The 15,327-nt window shown below is 42.0% G+C and overlaps 1 protein-coding gene across 8 annotated transcripts in view; it reads right to left on the reverse strand.

Moving 5' to 3' along the window:
• The window catches only part of GRIA4 (glutamate ionotropic receptor AMPA type subunit 4), a 237,436-nt gene that overhangs the window by 10,597 nt on the left and 211,512 nt on the right, over positions 1–15,327 (reverse strand). For 3 of the 8 annotated variants that reach the window (XM_074169068.1, XM_074169059.1, XM_074169042.1), the window contains one exon: positions 5,646–5,760. The exons of the other annotated variants lie outside the window; for them this stretch is intronic. In XM_074169068.1, coding sequence (XP_074025169.1) covers positions 5,646–5,760 — 115 coding nt within the window. The remainder of the gene's footprint in view (positions 1–5,645; positions 5,761–15,327) is intronic. 8 annotated transcript variants of the gene reach the window in all.

Genomic DNA, 15,327 nt, shown 5'->3' on the forward strand with positions numbered 1-15,327 from the left:
TAACTGGTTTAACTGAAAATCCCAAAATGCTTATATATGAATATATTTGTGCATGTTTGTGTATATATGTATTAAATATAGACGTAGCAGCTTCTGAACCCTGTATGCTACTCTTAGATTTAGGGATCCTGTCTTTCCAAACATTCTGATTACTCTTTGTAAATATATATACATAGAGGTGATTCACCTCAGCAGAGTTTTTCCACCCAGAAGTTAAGCCTCAAGCTTGGCTGCCTGTCTATGCCTCCCTGCGGTTAAAAGAAAAAGGTAGGTACCTCCAAAAGATGGGCTTAGATGCCAGTTTTAACAAAGGGTGAAGCATGCTGTCAAGATGCCTGTCTCTGTTTACTACGGAGGAAGTCTCAGTGCCTCAGAGAAATGACAATTTTTGACAGCTACAGTTGGGTGAGAGGATTCCCAGGTACTCTCAAGTGATCCCTTTAAGTAAAGGGAATGCTTCATCTGCTTTCCAAATCCCACACATTTAATTCATATGGAATACTCTGCTTCTAGACAGACAACGCCTATTTCTTGATCTTTTTCAGTATTCAAACTTACATTTTGTCTTCGGGCTTCCTGGCAGCAGGTTGTGCAGGTTGATAGTGGAATGGGAGAGTCCCACAGCTGTGAAATGAGTGGGTAGCAGTTTGGGATGCTGGCAAGTTGCCTGTCAATATGATCCTCTGTTGCTTCTAGTATAAGCGCGAAATGATTAATATTATTTGGACACCCATCATCTGTAACATGTCATGCATTGACACTGAGCCACATTTCAGTGCTCCTAAATCCCAGCAGTGTAACAGGGCTGGTTATGGCAAAGATAAGGGATATCCAGGTACTGTTCTCACATGGAAAATCAGAATCCTGTGGAGCTGTTGCAGATTAAACTGATTAAAGTGATAATTAGGGCTCTAGATGAACTATCAAGACCAGCAGCAAGCTGGGACAACAGATGTCTCCCACTCTTTTGCTTGTTTTTTTCAGCACTGTTTAGGTATATAAAGCCTGATACAGGCAGGGATTTTTTCTTCTTTGCAGCTGTAGCTCCTTTTATGTCATACTTTCTGTATCATCTCTGCGAGGAAGCTCTCAGGTTTTCCCTTGGGAAAAGCAATCAATTTCATGCTTAAAATTGCCATGCTATCTTCAACACGTTTCTGAGCACAATGGCAATGACCAGCACAGATGAGGCTTTCCGCTGAAATACAGCCAGTGACGAGGCCGAGGCCAAGCCCTTGTTTCTCCTCTCTGCTACTGTCCTCTACATCTCCCCTCAGAGCGTCCTAGCTGTGATGAGGGAGAGGGACTCTGAGCTAAATTTAAAAATATTTTATGCTTTCAGAACAGGATTTTTGTCCCACTACAAATCAGCCAGCTGCGATGGGAAATGTACACAGTCCAATATGAGAAACCCATACTGAGGGTGTGCAGAGCAGAAAAGGAATATTTTTACTTATGCTTTTCAGAAAAGCAACATGTACCTGTTTGCAATCACAGTATGTGACTGCAAGTGTTGTGAACTTTCATGTATTTTAGGGTTTGTTTCTTTTTTTTTTTTTTTTCTTTTTTTTTTCCATTTTAGTAGGAGATTTTCAACAGCTCCCAGATCACCTTGGCTTTCAGGACAAGTCATTTATCAGGCATCTTTCCATTCTTTGAAAATCTCCTCTCCAAATAAGCATCATTTTGACCGTGTCAGTCATGAACTCGGAGACAACAACTTGTTATTACACTGCTTTCACAATTGGTTCGTGAATAGTCCCACCGATATTTAGGGGGGACGAGACTAAAAATCAGTATGGTCTGCTGTACATCAGCAAGAGCAATGCACTTAAGTCATATAGAGGATAAATCCAGCATTTAGAATTAAATTTCCCATCAAGTTCAGTCTTGTATACTCAATATTACAATGGAAAATTACTATAGATTTTTTCAAGTTGTTTAGTGATTCCTGAATTCCTAATATTGGTCTAAATCTTCAACTAGAGTAAACTGGCAGAATTTATGAAAATCAGTGTAGTTTTTCCCATGTACAGCTGCCGAGAATCTCCCTTGTTATACGTAGACAGGATTCATCTGCCTTAAGTGCATGTAAGGATAATATATGAAAAATAATATAAATATATGGAGAAGAATGTGTCCCATGTAGCCACAGTGCAAAACTTCTGTGTGATAGCACAGGAGACCCTATTCTTCACCCATGTGCTGAAGTCAGTGGTGGCACAGCCTGACCTGCGTGCAGGGACACTGGTTTCCTACCTTTCATCATGTTCTCAGCCCTTCTACCTCCGCTCTCGTCTTCTTACTCATTTCCTCCTATCCTGTCATCAATCACTTGCTGTTGGAAGGGCTGGTTTTTAAGAGCCTCAGGTTGGATCTTGTGCCAGCAACATCAGCGAAATCGCAGTGCCTTAAAACGGCATTAATGATGTTCTGACTTAATTGTGTTCAGGACAACAAATGGGTAGTTACAGCATTTAAATTACAATACTGAGTGATTCTGAAACCAATACAGAATTTTGGTAGACAGGGTTTTTAAAAATGCAATCACGAGTATGCTTTAGGAGCATTTTCATTACCCACTCATGGCTGTGCCATTAATTAAGTGTAAGGTCAGTCTCATCCGCTGAATGAAAAACAAGGGCCGCTGTGTTCTCCTGAGGGCTGCCAGCAGAGACCAGAGGAAAGCTCCATCAGCACAGCTTCCTTCCACTCAGGCTTTTATAAAACAATGGAACAGAGTGGCAGACACTGTGTTTAAATACCTTCCCATGCATCACATGAAACGATGATGGCATACAGTTAAGATCTGGGATAATACTTTCAAAAGTACTCAAATGAATTGGGGACCCCAGCTTTACCTTCAAATATGATTTAATTACCGAGGCACCAAACCACGGGTGGTTCACACGGGGAAGATTGTTCCTTAAAGGGAACAAGGGATGGGGAGGCTAGAGATGACCTTTCAAAAGTACAGAATGGAGGTAGGAGAAATCTTGTTTCACAGAGGAAAACAAACCTTTGGAGAACTGCTGAACTCTCATGAAACTCCCTGATTTCTATAGTCCTCTGTACTATCATGGCAGGTTATTCTGGGTCTAGACTCTCATATTCTGACTAGTGAATCTCAAATAGTAACAGCACTGTTATCAGTCAAGTCTCAGGTGCTGTATTTCTTTCAGCAGAAGAGGATGTTCTTATTCTTGTTCATGACAGTAGAAAGTCCTGTAATTTGGACTGGAGCTGCTAACAAAGCTCAGGGTTTGTTCTTTTTAAATTCATACAATGAAAAGAAGTATTAGCTAGAGATCCTTAAAAGCTTAGTTCAGGATGACTTGGTAGCAGTCAGGTTTACAACAACAGTGCATGGTGTCCTGGTTATCGCAGTAATGATCATTTGCTAGCATATAAAATTAAAATATTTAGAGGTCCATTAATTCAGTAGAAAGGGTCTTATTGACGTTAATTGATCAGATCCTACAAGACTGTTCCTGGACAAGGAAATGGATTTTGTAGATGATAAATGGCAAACTGACACTCTGGGGAGACGGAGTAGCTGTAATTAAGAAACAAGACCAGATGCTGCTGCAACGCAGAATTTGAGAAATATGGTAATGCCCACTCGTCCCCATGATGTGCCACTGAATGTGGGCAGTGTGGGCACAGGATAGACCTGGGGCTTCCCAGGGGCACTGGTACTGCCTACTCCCTCTGCTGTGCCTGGGAAAAGGTGTGGCAAGAAACAGGCCTGAGGTCACGTGAAAGCTCCAGGTAGGCTGTGTATAGTCCTAGGGCCACAGGTTGTGCTCCGTCATGTTCCCCATCCTTTGCTAATGCTGCCTTGCCCGTATTTTCTACTGTATCCTGAACTGCCTGTGTCACCTGTTTTTCATTGGCAATGTGTTCCTTCCTCCCTTCTGTATTCCTCCCTGTTTCTCCCTGGACTGCACTCCTTGCTGTTCTTTTCTATTCCCTACCCTCCCCCCCTCCTTTTTCTGTCACTTGCCATCACACCTAACCTGTTCCTTCAGTACTTCCAGACATTTCCCTGGTGAGGCCCTGCCTGCCCCTCTACCATGAAATTTTCCCTTTTCCTGCTTTGTGAGTCGAAGCACCAGTGGCTGGTAATCAGTGAAAGTAAGTTAAAAGCATCTTTAGTTTGCAATCTAGCTTTTACCTCACCTTTCAGCCACAGCCAGTTTGTAAGGAGTGTATTTTTAAGAAAATGGAGGTATTTTAATGATGTGACTCCCTGCCTGTGACATTTTAAAAAATAAATAAACACCCCTCCCCGAATAATGGAAAAGCTCAGGCTTCGGTGGAGCATGTAATAGTAGCAACATGGGAGATTTATGGTTCACTTGTGACCTCTCTTACAAGAAGTTGGTGTCTGCTCCACTTGCAGGTAAGTGCTATCAGGTCTAATACACCTGAGCACTTTGGAAAAGAAAATAGAGACCATTTTTGCAACTGTGACTGCTGGCAAGCAGAGCGGTGGGGAAAAAACAGGTAGAGCAGCAGGACTGAAGGTAAAGTGAACAGGATTAGGACACCAGTTCTGGGTGAGTGCAGAACAGCCCAAGGGATAGTCCCTGAGGCCAGGACACAGCATGAAAGAGCAGAAGGACTAAAGAAGGAGAGAAAATAGTAAGAAAAAAATATATGTAGGCAACTGTAAAGAAAGCTATAAACTGTGTATGACAAATCAGTCAAATTTAATCATCTATATCTGAATAGTTCTGTGCCTGCACAGTTACCTGTGCCACATTCTCTTATATATTGTTCACACACAAGCACATAAATAAATATTATTACATGCTGCCCGGCATGGAAGCATTTTTTAAATATCTTCATCCTCCTCCACCTCCACATCTTCCAGGTCCACATCTTTGCTTCTTTTCAGCACAAGGCAGTTTCCCAAAAGGAAGCTGTGAGGAGGCAAGGAAGTAGCAGCACTGGCCACATGGAAGATATGGAAGTGCAAGAAGAATAAGAAGCTGTCACCACCTCAGCCTAAAATTCAGCCTAAAATTCCTGCCTAATAAATTCTGATAAGTTCTGCCTAGGGAACCACCATAGAATTCAGTTTGCTGTTGAGATATGATAAAATGTCAGTGTGAAGATATTTTAGAGGAAATTTGCCCTCCTATTTTGGATACTCATATGAAAATTGTAATTTGTACCAGTATTGTTTGTGTCAATAGTGGATCCCTGAGCCTGGACCACGCATTAGGTTATTGCTATGAGGCAGTCACACTGATTTGCACCCTTTCCCTTTACTGCCACTGAAAAATTATTTTTGCCTACTACAATGTAGTAGAAAATAAGCCTGAGCTGGTATCGGCTCCTGAAGGTTTCAAACTGCTCGTTCACAAGAGCAAGGCTCATCACAATTTCAGAAGATGCAGGTTTCCGAGAACTGGTGATAGATTTCACAGCAGAGACTGGTTTGGGGTTCCCCTTAGGGCGCTTAAAAACATGCAAATATTTTTGCTTTGACAGTAATTGCATACACCTAGATTTCAACTGCAGGTACCAGCAGTGTTGTGCTACTGGTGAAGCTGTTTCATCGCAGGTAAAACCCCAGCAGATGCACCAATTACTTTACATACTGTTTACCCGCTTTTGGTGACATTGAGGCTAACCTTGGAGTCACCTCCCCCGCTGCCACATTCTCCTTTGTCGTACCACCATTTGTTTTTCAATTTGTCCAAGAGGCCTTGTTCATTCAGTTTTAAAACTGCGAGGTTAACAGCATTTCTTGAAACGATAAAACATATTTTGTAAGAAACTGCACAGCTGTTAAGATGTTAGAAGGAATGAGGACTTAAGCTGTTTATAAGCTTGATCCACACACTAAATAAACCTCTCATTTCCATATTTCAAAGCCCTTGGCAGCACAAATAATTGTAGTTACTTTCAGATGTGAAAAATATGTTTCCAGTGTAGAAATGACTTTCAGAATGGCTTGGATTTTAACGAGAAAATTCTATCAACCAACCAAAACAATTTTTGCAAAATGATGATAAAACTCTGCCTGGAATTATAAATGATTTACACAGATTTATTTGGACCTACATTTAGAATATCTGTTTAGTGTGGGCCCTGGCTGATTTTTCAAGTAGATGGGAAAATGTGTTCCCATATACTAAAGAGGCAAGATCCAGACAGCCTATGCTAGAGGCTGCCAGTCACTGTGTCACACACAGTTTTGACATACAGCACAATCAGAGTGATCCTGCACAAGCTGTGGGCCAAGGCTGCAGGAACAGGCAGTGTGAGGCACAGCTGAAGAGGAGCGCTAACAGCTTGCACACTGGCCATGATGCTGTCTAGAGCCAGTCAATAGGAAACAATGCACAAAGAAGTGCCAGGAGTCCTGCCCATCTGAAGCCTCATCGCCGGCTGTAGGCACATCCGTACATTCGTGATGCAGGCTCTAGAGGAGTCCAGCACAGTAGAGGCTTAGCTGAGATGCAAGGCTTGGGGTCTAGCTTAGTGCCGTGACTCCAGGGACTCCCTTGCTATCCTGGAAGAGAGCTCTGTCTCCCAGCCTGCAGAATACCCGCAGTGCTAGGGAGGATGGTGGCGGTGCAGGGTACCTTCTCTGTGCAGCCAAGTGCAGCCAAGTAGAAGCTCAAGCACTGGGAAGACCAAACCCAGACCATTCGCTGGGTGCTGAGATACCAGCAGGTAGTTGGGACATCCTGCAGACTTCTCCCTGCAGGGTTTATACACGTTATGCTACCACTGGACGAAAGATGAATCCTGCATTGCTAGAAGCACAGTGGCATAGGCACAACAGACAGAAAGGGGCTCTGTGAACCTGGTGTCCTCCATCTCATGTTTAAGTGCTCTTTTTTCAGGTGAGAGAAATACCTGAGAGAGACTTTGGATCTGTGCAGGCAGAGAGGGGTTGCCAACACGAAGGCTAAAGCACAGAATCACTGCTTCTCTATGAACTCAAGGCTGCTGGAATTGTACTTGAACTCAGGCAAGAAAGGGACACAGCTTCATCTCCTCCTGAGGAACCTTTGCACTTGCTTAAGTATATGACTTCCTATCTTTATTACTAAGAGCCTCAACAGTTACATATCCTAATGGTACGCAACTACATCAATATTTAATCATAATTCATAATAAGAAACTTTTTTCTTCCTCTTTTCATGTTCAGAGGTCCCTAGTGCATCCGTGCCCATCAAACATGAACTCTCTTTCTGGTGGGTGTCTGCCCAGGCTTGCTTGCAGATCTGCAGAGGCATGTGGAGCAGTGGCATCATATCCTTGAAGCACCATTCATCTCCAAAGTGAGAGAAGTATCTGTGAGGTGCTAGTAGCTCTCAGGGACGATATGCAGTTGAGAAAGATGGAATTTCTCTCTCTGAATTTCTTTAATGCTGTCAAGATCTGCCTGTCAGGGCTGAGTGGGATTTGGCAAGAGCTACGTCTGTCAATGGCATCTTCCCCTCATCAATTATGAGAGGATGCAACACCTTCAAAGCACTCGGAGAAAGGTCGGGGAAGAGAGATCCTCTGGTGGTAAGGCTCCATCAGATCTCATGGCACCAGAAGCCAGGCTTGTGATTCACCACCCTCTCTAGAGATGGCTGGTCTTGGGGTCCCCTTCTGGCCATAGAATGGAAATTTTTCTCTCACTCATTAGGAGAGATATCTTCCTGGTTGACAGGTACAGACAATGGTGTTTCACAGCTTAAGGAGCATTCCTTACAACACTGACCCCATTTATGGGACAAATGTCAGCTTCAGGACATACCTTCGTGGTGTTCTGGTAACAGCTTTTCATATAGCTCCTGTAGGAACCCAGACAGGTCCTTGTTGGCTGGTCATGAAATTTGGAAACTGCTTGTGTGTAGGTCTGACTTTACCTAGCGTCACTGTAGTCACATGTATACGAGATTTTCAATACAGATAAAGTAATTGCTTGTCTGTCCCTGAAAGTGAAAATTAGAACTGCAGGCTGTAGTGGGAGTGATAACAGACTGCTCTTTGTGGATAAAGCTTTAAGGGGAATTTAACAGCCAGGCTGACAAATGTAATTTTGTATAAGGGCTCTAATTATGGTTCACACTCCAGAGGGAGAGGAGCAATTGCAAAATTGGAATGAAATTGTTCATTTGTCCCTTTTGTTCTTGGAAGCAATTGCTTTTGAACCAGTCATATTTGCTACAGGTTTTTCCTACTCAGCTTTTAGTTACAAAGCCTACGCTTTTGGCCTGTTTGCTCCATTCAGAAAGGTAACTGTGTGGCCAGCCTTGCCACTTTACAGACAAATTTCCAGTCCACTAAATGTAAACTTTACCTTTGTAAGGACATTGGGACTGAGCCGTAGATGAAAGATCATCCTAGAAACACTATTTCTTTGATGCTGAGCAACTTTACTTATTCTGAAAATGGCTTAGATATATAGCTTGAGCCTGCTGCCTACAAAGTCAATGTCAAAACTCTTCCTTTCAACAGGAACCAAAGCAAGGTCTAATTTAATACCACTGTGTCTAATTGTCACACTGGGTAGCAATAACATAAACAGCTGCTTTGACAGTGCTAAAGATGCAGGCAGGAGTGATCACTCCCATGAAAAATGAAATGTATCTCAAGGAATATCACTAACTCTCAATTCAATGAGCCACTTATGTACAGTCTTATTTTTAAGCAGATGGGAAGCTCTATCAATCAGACTATCTGTAAAAGCATCTTCACAATATTTCCTCTAAGCTGTAGTCTCTCAAGTATGAACACTAAAGCTCATTGAATTGGACAAAGTCCTTACGCTAAAATCATTAGAAAGTTTTTTTTTCCAATCTTTATCTTATCTTGAGTGAAGATGTTACCTGATAACTTACAACTTTTTTTCAAGCTTTTCAAGTTAATGTCTACTTAGACATTTTACGTGGATATTCTAAAATGAATGAAAAACAACTATGTGATTTTTTTTGACAACTAATATAAGTTTTCATTTTTAATTTCCATGTTGAAGGGAAAGAGCTTTCTCACTTGCCAAATGTTCAAATTTATCTTTCAAAGCATTAATGATTACCAAGGAAAATTTTCCCACAGTCATTTAGAGAAGCTGCAGCTGGTTGATAGTAATCCTAGAGCAATAAATAAATAAATGAAACCCATTCATGAGAGGGTTATTTAGCTGGGTTATTAGCCATATCCATAGACAGTTTCACAGCACAATAGAGAAATGGAAATAAAAAGGATGAAGAAGTAAATGTGGATTTAAGCTGCAATCATTGCTCTGAAATTAAAGTGTATTGTTTATAAATGTAACACATTAATGTCCTCATCATGTCTAGTAGGCCATGTAAAACCAGGTTAGTTTCACACTGCTTTCTCTGTTGCTTTGTTATCCAGAACCACCTCAACATGTGGAAATAATTTCCTTCTGGTCAGCAAAACACAGAGAACCTTTGTTCAACACTGCTGTATCTCCCACAGAAATGTTGTAACTCGGATCTCAATAGGTGCAATGGTGACTACATTGAAAATTATATACGTGAGACCTCAGAGCCAGGCTAGATCACTCATACTCATCCTAGACAATGCTTCATTCTGCCACAGAGGAAGGCATTTTGAAACTCGAGTATCTGTGGCAGAAAGTGTTCTTTCGTCATTAAAAACCAGGACTGTATCCTCAATACCACACTTAGTCAAAGCTCCTACTGAAGAACAACGTGTTCCTCAATAAAGGAATTGAAATCTTTGCAAGAGTAAGAGTTTAATAGTAGAAAGCAGGCAAGTGCTTTAATATTTGACTCTTAATCCTTGCTGTCACTGCACAGTCCTGCCTTTTCCATAAGTCAGAGGAAAACAGAGCCCTTGTATGCGGTAGTTAAGCCAGTTTAGTCAAAACTGCAGCCCTTCCATTACAGTGATACCTCACATCACAATTACTTGTGATGGACAATGACTTCAATGTATGGATCACAGCTTTTTCTTAAGCTGCCTATAGAATTACAGTATGAAAAACTTGATGAGAATTAAATCATTCTCACTTATTTAAAATTACTTTCCATCACCCCATAAGTAAATAATAATAAGCAGTTCAAAATTTTAATCAGTGTCACTTCTTTTTATAAAGAGCCTACTTGTGCCAACTACCTTTCTCAGTTAGCAAGAGATAAAACTGCACAGACAGATGACAGTGCAACTGCCCAGTCCCTTTCAAAATAACATCTATGACTGCAGACAGGGATAACTCCTCTGCCACCCAAATGAATAGCAGTAGGGTGCTAGCCCAAAGCTCAGAGAAGCTGGCAGAGAGGTCTGCTTTGACTTCCAGTGAGTCCGGGTCATAGCAATGGTTAACACACAACCCATCCATTGGACTTCGGTCTGTATGAAGCAGAGAGGGAGGCGTTCAACAAACAACCTGAATGTTACGGCATACAACACCGTGGTACCTAGCAATTGCATGCTGAACCGCAACAGGGGCATTTCCAAGGCTGACAGAGACACACAAAGGTCCCTGCACCATGAGGGAATGAGACAGAGGCCCAGGCTAGGGACCACAGCAGCCAACATCACAAGCATTGCTGGAAGTCTGAGACAGCCATAGGGGAACAGGGTGGTACACCAAATTCTGCCTAATATGCCCCTTTAGGCACCTATTCCGTCACAGCAACGCAGTATCTCTAAGAAACCAGAAACTAAAACATGAAATGCATCCTGCATGGTAAAATCATGACTCTTCACAACAGCCTAATGCCCAAAGCATGAATACATGTAGTAGGTGGAAAAGTCTCCTTCCAGCCTCATTAGACTTGAACAAGTACCCACAGTCTCAGCCTCAGCTGCTTATTGCCTAAGTCTTTCAGCTCCCCAAAACCCTGGATACACAGTGGTTCACAGGATGGATGGAAACCACCACCCATCAGCACGACTCAGCACCATCCGTGAATGCAATTCAGAAGAGTCAGCCTTGGCTTGAGCACACGTGGCAAAGGAGACCCCCTCCAGGAAGTCAGGTCCCAAAATACCTGCTTTTGAATACTAAATGACCTAAAGGCACAGACAGGTCCCTAAGTACTCATTACAACAAAGGCAGGATCTCTGCTGGGAGCATTTAATAACAATCTTTCAGGCAACTGGTAGAGTTTTGCCAGGAAAAGTTAAATGTCTTAGCTATTTAAACAGGTTTGACATTTCGCCGAATCCTGGGTAGATTCTTGGTGAAATTCTGCTATTATCTTTACAGACGGCGGCACTGTTGTTTCACTGCTTAGTGCTGGGGATGCTGTTCGCTTGAAATAATGAACAAGCAGGATGTGCAAAAATAACATGACTCACAAACGAGACTCTATATACACAGAGAGCTTTGTTTAAACTGCAGCCGTATTGCACTGCGTATCATCTGAGAACTGCTGGTGCCACCACTGCAGTTACTGAGGCAGAAGCAGAGACCTCGACCCTCTAAAAGCCTTTTCACAAATCCTTCTCACAGGGCTTTGAAAGCCTCAGAAATTGCTCAGTCACCTAGAAGTCAGAAGAGGCTGCCACCTCTGCTTAACCCTAGGCTCTCTGAAGGTACAGCAAACTTCAAAGAAAGAATACCTGAATGTTAAATGATCAAAGCACTGTAGGTGGGCCCTACGTGAGGTATGGACCAACTGGCAAAATACAGGGATTTGCTTTTTTTTCCAGTAAAATCCATGACTACTTAGTCACATAAGTTTGTTGTAGACATACTAGTATGTCTACATAGTGCCTGGAACGAGGTGGGGATCAGTAAACTACTGCACAATGGGAAGTGAAGCCATGGATGCGGTGGTGCAGCCGGAGAAGTTCCCTGAAGAAACAAGCTTTCCCAGGAGCACAATGTCACAGCCAGTGACATGTTGGTAGTTGATGACGCATCCCAAGCAACTCAAAGCTCTTATTCTTCCTTTCACTTTGGACGTCTCTCCCTGCATCTACCTGCTGACGCAGCCATCTGCCAGACAAGCCCCTCAGTACTCCTGGCACAGGCTGGAGGGTATCCTCCCTTGGGACAAGGCAGAGAGACAGCCCGGGGAAGCTGAGTTCAGTGACCTCATTTCAGTCATGTGAATCGCAGTTATTCTCTCATGACCTAATCTGCATCCAGCCCAGGTGGCTTGGGAAGAGGAGGCCACAGCTGCCCAAGAGCCTCCCCTCGTCGCACAAGCGAGTGCTCCCTGGATGCAGCTGAGGATCTGTCTCAGACCTATTTAGTGAAATACAAGCGGCTGCATTTTTAAACCTTGTTCATATAATCCGTTCAAACGATTTTCAATGGAGAAAAATTAAAATGCAAACTTACCAAGCAAAAAATTAAAACCTGCCCAGCGTCTGAGCTGTTTATTTTAACCATGGTTTGGAAAGTGCTGATGGCAGGCTGTAACACGACACATATGCAGCACAGTTTAAGGGTGTTTGACAATTCATCAAGAGAAATTAAGTGTAAAGCTGCATGGCACTGCTTGAATATGTTTAATAAATTAGGAATGAAACAAGCACTCCGTTAATGAGGAAGATGTAGCCAAAGCTTATATCATTCTGTACTCAGAAGGCTTGAAGGATCAATAATGCAAACATTAAAAAAAAGAGAGCTAATGCAAGAGCATTTTTACAAGAAAAACAACCTAAATTTTAATGACAAAGGGCCAACTTTGAAATAATGTTTTTTTAAACACATTCAAAAATTTATAGGAATTATTTTTGTACTGGTATTTATAAAGGTTTGTATGCTGTAATGCTATTTGTAAGAAAAAATTGTATTCAAATACTGAAGCACAGCACATATCAAGAATTTTCACATGTAGCTGAGAGCTCAAACAAAATAGAATCCTTGGCACTTGCTCTGATAGCTTGCCCAGCATTTATACTAAATAAAGAGCTACTAGTATTCAAGTTGTGAGTCTTCAAAACAATATTAGCTCTTCTGCAATGAGTTTCTCAGGCTTTCCTGCTAAACTTTTCCATTGCTATATACATGTTTATCACAGAAAGGACATGACCGGACATCTCAGTTGCATGCCCAGACCCAGCTGAGGATCCACCAGGACAGTGGGTGCCTCTTGAATTCTGGCTTGCAAATCCCATGTATCCCTTGAGGAACTGACTGGTCTGCAGAAAGGCAGAAGTCATGCAAAAAAGCTATGGGCAGGTGGTGTGCTGCATTAGAAGTTAATACCATTTATAATTGTTATTTAAAAAGTCCCTGTCTAACTGCATTTAAAACACCTCTTCCAGAACAACATCCCAAAATATTCTAAAAGCACTAGGAATAAAGTATCTTTACAAGAGTGTGTATATATTGTTATTCTTTGTCTAGAGATGATAGAAAATTTAAAGCAGCACTCAAATACTTTTCAATTGTGGCTAATTAAAATAAGTATAATGCTCTTCACTTAGCCATCCAAATAAGATGGTTAATTTCCAGGGGCACTGAGCATTTACAGATTCTATGTATATCCTAAGTATGCAGCTTAGTTACTTGAACTGAGCTTTGTAAACAAATATGAGCCAAACTGACACCTTGAGGATCAGCAGGAGTTCCAATTAATGGGAGACCTACTGCTGCTAAAAATTGCCATAGCTACTTTGAATTCAAAGAAGTTCTGACTATTTACACCAGCTAGAGGTGTGATGACTGTAGTTTAAAATATTTATTTAAATTGAAAGCTGTTTTGCAGCAAGATATTCCAATTACAGTGTGCAAACACTTCTTGGCACAAGCAATTAAATATATATTTTGCTTACGTAAAAACAACAGCAGTTGACCTGGGAAGGCAACTCTGCTTGTTTCTCTGCTTTATACAAAGCTTTGCTGTAAATAAAAAACACATAAAATTGTCCCTAGAGTAGCTGTTCATATTAGTTCAGTATACAGTCTTTAGTAGAAGCAGAAACACCTGCTTCTCTCAAATCAGCTATTTTAATTTTTGCTAACGACTACCTAATCCTGTTCGCATTGAGCAGTACCCCGTTTCAAATTACAATTTTTCTTGCTGGTTGCAGCATAAGCAGGATTATGTGAATAGGCTGCTGCAGTCCAACACCGGCAACTCCAAATACGTGTTTTAAAGGCTTGAGGTGGGATTTTTCAGAAGTGCCTGAGCACCGGTGTAGCACTGCTTCGCACCGCAGGAGCTGCTCTGAGGATAAGCTTAGCCCACTGCCAACTGCCTCAAAACTCTCTCTCACCTCAGAAACATCAGGAATCCTGGGTTCTTTAGTTTTTTTTATAGATTTGATGGTGCTGAAAGCACTTACAATAGTATTTTAAAATTTGAAATATGTAAAATAAGTGTTTTTAAATGCATGCCCCCAGATACTTAATGCTTTCAGACAGGGTAGCATTCACCTCTGGCAAAGCTGGCAGAAAGCCTTTTGCCTTTTTGCAGCTTAGGTGAAACAGCTCTGGACTCGTGGTTTTGTGACAGCAGGGTGTTTGGATGCTGTTTCACCTGTCTCTCCGGTAACTCCTAAATTTAGGGGCCCCCAGCTGAGAGAGAAAATGTTAGTAATGGCACGGACAGGCAGGGGTTTCATGGCGGGGAGCAGGACATGTTTCAGTGCCAGGCAGAGGTTCCACCATTGTTGGATTAGTGCTGCTGAGAGACGGGGAGTAATGGCTCGTAGTGGGGGCCACGGTCATGAAGCTCTACCAGGTCTCATGCTGTCCCTCTCCTCTCCTACCTAGGCTGCATTAGTGCAGGCTCTCTAAGTGACATTATGTTACGTTATCCAGGCACATGTCGTTGAGACTCCTTACACCACTCCATCCATAAGAAAAAGCCAAACACTGCAGTTTGCTCTCTGCACAAATGATCTATTTGTTTTTTGAATGGTTGACTTGATTTAAACAAGATTGAAAACATTATTCATCATTACTGAAGTTGGTCAGTAGATTTAAATTTTCTTTTACATAATATCTTAGCCATGCTTGTAAGGCATTTTTAGTTTATGCTTCTGAATGCCACGGAGTGACTATTTTCATCCAGAATGAGGCTAGGAAAAATGTTTTTGGATGCAATTCAGTGCTTATTGACTAGAAATAGGGTGTGGTCCCTTATAACTTAGAAAGTTGTTCCCTCTTTATATCCATCTCAATCTGTTTGATACGACTGATGGATTACTAGACAGCCTATTAAGAACACAGACTCTGGCCACCCTACACAGAGGAAGATTTTACTACATCGAAATCTTCCAGCACAAAGCAGGTGGCAGCTGTTTCAGCAGCTTCTAATTTTTCACTCCATTCAACACATCCCAGCAGTGGCAGAAATATCATGCCTTGGACCGAGCATTTCACAGCTTCATCCACAGGAAGACCCAGCC

The sequence above is a fragment of the Numenius arquata genome, chromosome 1 (assembly GCF_964106895.1).
Source record: "Numenius arquata chromosome 1, bNumArq3.hap1.1, whole genome shotgun sequence".
Lineage (NCBI taxonomy): Eukaryota > Metazoa > Chordata > Aves > Charadriiformes > Scolopacidae > Numenius > Numenius arquata.